The sequence below is a fragment of the Pyxicephalus adspersus genome, chromosome 4 (genome assembly GCF_032062135.1).
Source record: "Pyxicephalus adspersus chromosome 4, UCB_Pads_2.0, whole genome shotgun sequence".
In the NCBI taxonomy this organism is placed as follows: domain Eukaryota; kingdom Metazoa; phylum Chordata; class Amphibia; order Anura; family Pyxicephalidae; genus Pyxicephalus; species Pyxicephalus adspersus.
In genome coordinates, this window is record NC_092861.1 from 36,025,364 (window position 1) to 36,032,443 (window position 7,080).

At 37.0% G+C, this 7,080-nt stretch overlaps 1 protein-coding gene across 1 annotated transcript; it reads right to left on the reverse strand.

Moving 5' to 3' along the window:
- Positions 1-303: 303 nt before the first annotated feature.
- Positions 304-6,555, reverse strand: FAM124B (family with sequence similarity 124 member B). The gene is made up of 3 exons (XM_072407872.1): positions 5,989-6,555; positions 3,178-3,926; positions 304-2,001 (listed from the first exon to the last, which is right to left on the reverse strand). Exons 2-3 carry the CDS (start codon positions 3,913-3,915, stop codon positions 1,468-1,470), a joined length of 1,272 nt encoding a protein of 423 aa, XP_072263973.1. The 5' UTR covers positions 3,916-3,926; positions 5,989-6,555; the 3' UTR covers positions 304-1,467.
- Positions 6,556-7,080: the final 525 nt, after the last annotated feature.

Genomic DNA, 7,080 nt, shown 5'->3' on the forward strand with positions numbered 1-7,080 from the left:
GAAGAATGCTGTGGCTCACTAAAAAACTTAAATGGCCATTACAGTGACATTCCTGTTCTGCATACTTTTTAGCTAAAAAGGCAGGCCATCAGACAAGCTGCATTCTTAGAGGACAGCAGTGGTGGCCCCCATATATTTTTTACATTTAATGTATTAGCCTGCATACAAAGTACACAGAAAATGCTCATTAACATACCAATACTGCATTGCAATGCATGCAAAATACACTTAAAGGATAACTAAACCCAGGAACACAAATGTAACTTACTTATAGAATTGTAATACATTGTAGTATACCAGCTATTAGATTTAGCGACTACATTCATGTTTTATTTTTCAGGAACATTCAAGAACATTTTAACAAGTACAGAAAATACTTCTAAATCTTGACAGAAATGCATTGTCCTTGTTACTTCCTATCAGATAAACTGAAAGCAAAAATAACAAAACTAATACTAAACGAATTACAGCAATGAGAATATCCAACCTGTGCGACAACCATGGCTTTCACCATAGCTATAGGATGTATGCATGTAATGTAGCCACCTATTGAAGGAAGGGTGTTATCAAAATCTAAAAAAAAGTAGAAAAAACAGGAAAATTAATACAGGCACCTTATCTAAAGACTGGAATAATGAAAAATATTACATTAACATTTTTGGGTTTAGATACATTTTAAATGCTTTGTACACCCAACATTAATACATCAACCTTAAGGAAATAACAGAGTTGTAAACTGCATGACAATTTCTTAGTATGACATCTGCATCGGATCTAAACACTTGCTGGGAACATAAATGGGCTTTTCTGTCTATTCAGTTTATTTTATTATAATGAAGAATGCAATGAGGAGTTCAGGAACATCCAAAACTCCAGGTGGTCAGGAACAAAGTGAAGAATGAAAGTGGATAGATCTTGCCATTGGAGCATCCAAGACAAATAGGAAGAATCAGCTTCAGCTGCCTTGTCTCTGCAAACAAATCAAGTATAACTTCAGGGTAAACTGGTCCTTTAAAATGCACAACTTTTAATCTTAGCAAAGTAAATTGACCTTTTACTTAGTAAGCACCTGTAAATCACAATATTAGGTATGTACACAATAAAAATCTTTGTTTCTCCTTAAATATTTTTTCACATAAACTGTTAAGATAATCTAATAAATAATTTAGCAATACATACAGTTCATATGGGTTCCTTAGTTTGACCATCATCAAAACCATACATTTTTTTACATTGCAATATGTTTTAAAGAAAAAGAACATAAAAATGCAATAAATGCAAAAAAAATATACATGTTATGACAACCTCAAAATACACTTTTTAACAGAGTAATGTTATTCCATGAACATATGTATTTACTAATTACTATAATTAATCCTTTTAACAAAATGTTCAAATGTCAATAATTCTGCTGTGTTCATGGATTCCACTCCTGCAGAGTACGATGGATAATGCAGTTAGCTCATATCAAATAAAAAATTCCTCTCTAAGCTGTTTGCTATTGCTATGGCATCCATGAGATCTCCCCGAGTGAAGTATCTTGCTGCTGATGTGAACTCCTTTGTTCTGCATGACAGCCGGAGGGAATTTGGAGTCTCCTTCTGTTGGGGCTAAATGTTTAACATCTTTGAAACCTGCAGGAAACCAGAGATTGTATTCACAAGTTGGAATACTCTGCAGAACCCTGGACGGCCTGTAAACAGAAAATGGCTGATGTCTGGGATTCTGAACTGTGTGTCCAGTGTCTACATTGGTCTCTGACTCATCTAGGTTGGGTATACGTCCTCTGGTGAATATGTGGTATGTTTCTTTTTGATTGAAGGTTGTGCAAGATGCTTGAAAAGGTTTTAGATATTTCACTTGAGCAAGCCCAGTTTGATTCTCTTCCTGCGTAGCTTTGATCGGTTTAGTCAGTGATAATAATTGAGCTGTAAAATTATTTGATTGGGACTGAAAAGTAAGTGTTCCATCACCCGGTGCCACCCAGCTGCTATCAGCGACCTAGTTACAAAAAATTATATGAAATACTGGCCATAATCAATAAATATATATATATACACATATTTGAGAAAAAAAAGAAAGTATATACTTATGTTCCTGGTGGACCATAAAATTCCATAATGTTGCTAATCTTTGGCTGCTGCAGATACTTGGATGCATAGGTTTTGCCTATCTTCCTTTCCATAAATCACTATACAGTGGTCCCTACATCACAACTGGTTGTTGGGGCCATTAGTAGAAACCCCAAATATCTGCCATACCTGAAAGTTTCAGGTATGAACAGTGGCCACATTGGCCACAGAGCACTGCATACCTCCTCCCTCCATAACTTCTCCAACAAGATACTCCTTACCATTTTTTGTGGCATGCTAAACACTGCCTAATATTATCTCTGCCCACTGACTTAGCTTTTCTGAGAATAATAAGAAATGTTTTTTGTTCCAAATGTGCTATCGTAACTGTGAGCCGTAAGTTAGCTGGCTCACAGTTACAAACCATAAATGGCTGCAGAGGTCTATAAGGGTTATTTTTTTTAAAATCTTTTTAGGACCGGTTGCATGACATAGGGCAGCATACACACGTGCAATTATAGACTGCACGATGCATGAACGAGTGTTGTACATACAGCACCATTCTGTTCTATGGAGAGGGGAGAGGGAGAATGACGGAGCGGCACCCCGCTGCGGGCTCTTCCCCTTCCCTTGTATTACCATCGTTCGTCGCCCATCGTCAGTGGATCCGCCAGGATGGTCATTTGGATGACGAGCGTTGTACACACAACAGATTCTGGTCCAATATCGTCCCTGAGCCGATTTTTGGGCGAGAACCATTGGATGTGTGTACGTAGCTTTAGGAAGTCACACCTCACACACATACAATAGGACACTTTTTAAATGCAAATCTTTGCCCATTTGCCATTTGACTTCCCTATACCTTTCTAGAATAAAGGAAAAGCAACATCATGGAAAAGATTAAGGATTTATCATCTACTATGAAAATGTCTTCAGCTACAAAGCTTGGATTTGGCTGTAGCCAATACAACAACCTTCAACCTGTGTCATTTCCTTTCTTGTTCTGCTTTGATTTGTTCTCCAGGGACCATGTTGCTGGGGGGCACAGGATAAAAAGAAAGTGCAGTTTTATACATATTTATAAAGTTAAAGAAGAGCTATTTACCAAAAGTAAGATTCTGTTGCCATCATAATCTTGGGTTTGCCATTGCGTGTCACTGATAGGTACACAGGGATAGGGCAACAAAGGAACAAGTTGTCCTATAGCTTGTATAGTAAACTGAAGTGCACAGCCATCTTTCACTTGCACAGATACCCCAGGGGCCAGCTGCTTTAGTGAGAGCTGTATGGATATGTACTTGGCAGAATGTAAAACAAAGAAACAGAATCCAAACTTCTGGCTAGTTGCCTCAACGCCCAGAATTGTTTCATAAAGCCGTACTGCATCCTCATAGTTGTCACAGGAACAGTACAGGGTAACTCTCAGGATCTCTGTGCCATAGTGTACCCGTCTTATTCCCCAAACTGGAGTATGTATATCCAGACAATAAAAGTCATCAAGATTTTGAATTAATGAACCCGATTGTTCCAGGTTAAGGTCTATATTGATATGATCCCATGGTGGCAGCTGGAAAAAGCTCTGCAAAAGAGAGATCCTTTCTTCGCTCAGATCTTCACGGAGAAAAAGTGTCACAGAAATCCCTGGAAATTCAAATCTCTTTTTCGGACATTGATATCTCGGTTCTGGAGTACCTTGTTCCAAAACCAGGAAGTTGGGAGTATCTACATAAAGGCCCCGCAGTAGTCGCTCAATTGCTTGGTGGAATGTCGCAAAATCACCTTTACTGACAAGCAAGTGAACAGTGAAAGGCAGTCTGGTTGTGTCAGATGGTTGGGCATCCATCTAAAAACAGACTAAAAAGAGAACACATTGTAAACTTTCATCATTTTATCCATATTGGGACAAAAGAGTGGACCTTTGCATTTAGAAAGATGAAGAGGTACTCTTACGAACATTTAAAACATTATGTCTGTGTGCCCAATTCTAAGCTACCTAACATTCACGTCTACTGTTAATACCATTGCATTCATTTCCTTTGCCTTTGAAATTGTGAGTGTGTTCTTGGCTGCTGAATGCAAAAATATCATTCATAATGGTACATATGATGGATTTCTATTTGTTCTTTATGTCCACATACATTCTAATCTCTAATAAGAAGGGCTCTATACCATTTCTGGTTGGTACATTGGTAACATTATTTTAATCACAATAATCTCCTTTACATTTTTATCTAACAATGGTGTTGAAATAAAAATAACTCACTGATAACACATTATGCTGTCTATCTTACTAGAAATTATTGTTTAATAAATGTTATCTTTGCTATGATGATCACATCATGCCATGTTGCCCATGTTAATTAAGACTGGAAACATTCCCACTTTACTGAACAGATCCCACAGAAGCAGGAAAGGCACTGCTTCCTTTGATTGTGATTTTTCTCTTTGTAAATATTTGCAGACTAAACTGTCTGGCTGTGTCTAAACCTATGGGGCTTGGTCAAATAAACTGCAATGGTAGTTATTAACCCACAAGACGAAGGATCCCCATTATAGTCGAGAAACTGCAACTAGATTGGGGTGAATCAGGGGATATAATTGTTCTTTGTGATATTTTAAAAATAAACCCAAAAGCTAACAAACATTGTAATCCAGCTAGTTATGTTAGAGCTTAGGAAAAATGACTGATAGATATGCTGTTTTTTGAGATCCTGCAGCAAGTCATATAGGGTCCACCTCATTTCCTGTCTGTAGGACATACAGTGTCATCTACCTTTTTCTTTCCAAGCTGTCCCTGACCTACCGCTTTCATTCTGGATTTCAGCACTTCCAATTATGGGGACTCACTTGTGAAATGTAACCTGCCTAATAATTCCCACACCTCCAGACTTGCATCCACCCATCACAGCATTTTTTTATTTGCATCCTGCCACCCCCACAATCCATCTGCCCGATGAATACTTGTCTCAAGGCTTTTGGTTGTTTTAGGACACCCATGAAATAAAATAATTTAGAAAGATTTTCCTAAATAGTCTATACTGGCTTTTAAAGGATAACTTAAATCATATAAATAATACATGTATTGAACTGAGACTATGCCAGGAAATTGCTAATCCTCTGTTCTAAATATAATAGTTATCTAGCTATCGAATGTATCCAGTAACAAGCATGAAAATTAGGAGTTTAGTTATCTTTGACTTCAGTTTCTGTGTTGGTGTCTCAATCTTTGGAAAACAGGGACGGCTATTTTAGAAAGAGATTAGTTTTGGCATTTTATGCATTTGTCACTGCACAGGTTTCTATTCACCTTTGTGCAGAATATAACTGCTAAATTATTACATTCTGAAAATGTTGCTCTTTTCCTCTAAAGACCAATATGATTAGAGGATTCCCAACCAAAAATATCTGAAATGTTATAAATATCTACAGAATAAAAGAGTAGCATGCAAATTGCTAGGTGACTGTATGAGTTTATTTTCATATCACAAAATGTATTGCGGTGATTACCTTCTAAGACTAATTTGTGTCATTCAGCTACTCATAAAAAACATTAAGGCCAGTGTTCAGTGCTTTCTAGGTGAAATTTTACAAATAATGCAAGTTTGTTTATTAAAGTATATTACTTTTATGTACATCATAGTTAAAATAAAATGCTAAGGTTGCTAAACACTCCCAGTCTACCAGATTTTTTTAAGGTCACCTTTAGCTATTATTTTTACATAAACTGCCAGTATGTTAGTTACACATTAATTCTGCACTGGTACTTTCCAGCTTAAACCTATAGATTTCAGAGTGCTTTGCAAGCCACAGGTCTCCAAAACCTACTAAGGTTTCTAATCAGATCATGCCTGTCCTTAGCAAGACGAATGATTATGATCTCTAATACTATAGAAATACAGCACAAATCATTACTGACCTGCTGTGTTGGTGGGTTAACAGTTCATGCTGCTCCACTATGCAGACATTCCTTCTTCCTACAACTAAACTGGAAAAGGAACAGTCCCAACCTTTCCTCTTCTGCGCCTATTCTGGGATAAAGACCACCCTTTTGCATCATAAAGCCAGCCTTAACATCTATTGTCACAGTCATTTATGACACAAACCACCACAGTCTTCTCCTCCTTGCTGTGCTACACTATAAAAGGACATTTAATAGCACTTAAAAAACAAAAGTAATAATCGGCAACAGTGTGCAGCAATACAAAGAACATTTACATACTTCATCAACTGCCAGAAAAAGGCTTTTTTTCACATTCTTTCAGTTGCAAAAAATTTATTTTTCATAAAATTGGAAAGTTTTTGTTAATAAATTATTATATGTGTATATGTAAATTATAAAAATAAATGTGTTTTTTCCATCAACGGTTTTATTAGGATAAAGAACCACACACAGAATGAAATGAATGCAGCTAATCAGATATTGTATTTTATAAAAGGTAGTTTATGTAGTCCTAGTTGGGACTGTGGTTGAGGGAGGCACCAGAACATTGCAGTTCATTGTGGTCTAAGATGGACTGACAATATAATTTATAACTTTCCAGGAGATACATTCATATTGCAAAAAAGAAATTTTATGTGATGTGCTTACTATTCACTAAGTCAGGGGTCCTCAAACTTTTCAAACAGGGGGCCGGTTAACGGTCCCTCAGACTGTCGGGGGGTCGTACTATAGTTTGAAAAAAAACAGGAGAACATTCTTATGCACACTGCACAAAACGTATTTATTGTATAAAAAACATGAAAGAACAATACTATATGCACAGCACAGAACTCAGGCAGCAGCCGGCGGGCCGGATGGAGAACTTCAGCGGGCCGTATTCATCCCGCGGGCCGTAGTTTGAGGAACCATGCACTAAGTGTTATGAATTGTTCAATTCTGTGTAAAAACAATATGCCTGTTTCTACTAAATAAAATATTTTACCCGATAGATATGAGAGAATTTTTCTTCTGTGTCTGGAAGTTTAAAAGAGTGATGAATTGTTTATCAGACCCAAACTCATCAGCATC

Bases quoted from the DNA above. Each gene is read 5' to 3' on its own strand.
- FAM124B (XM_072407872.1), bottom strand. From the start codon at position 3,915: ATGGATGCCCAACCATCTGACACAACCAGACTGCCTTTCACTGTTCAC. The intron at 2,002-3,177 runs GTAAATAGCTCT...TTTTGTAACTAG, and splicing joins GCAACAGAATCTTACTTTTG to GTCGCTGATAGCAGCTGGGT.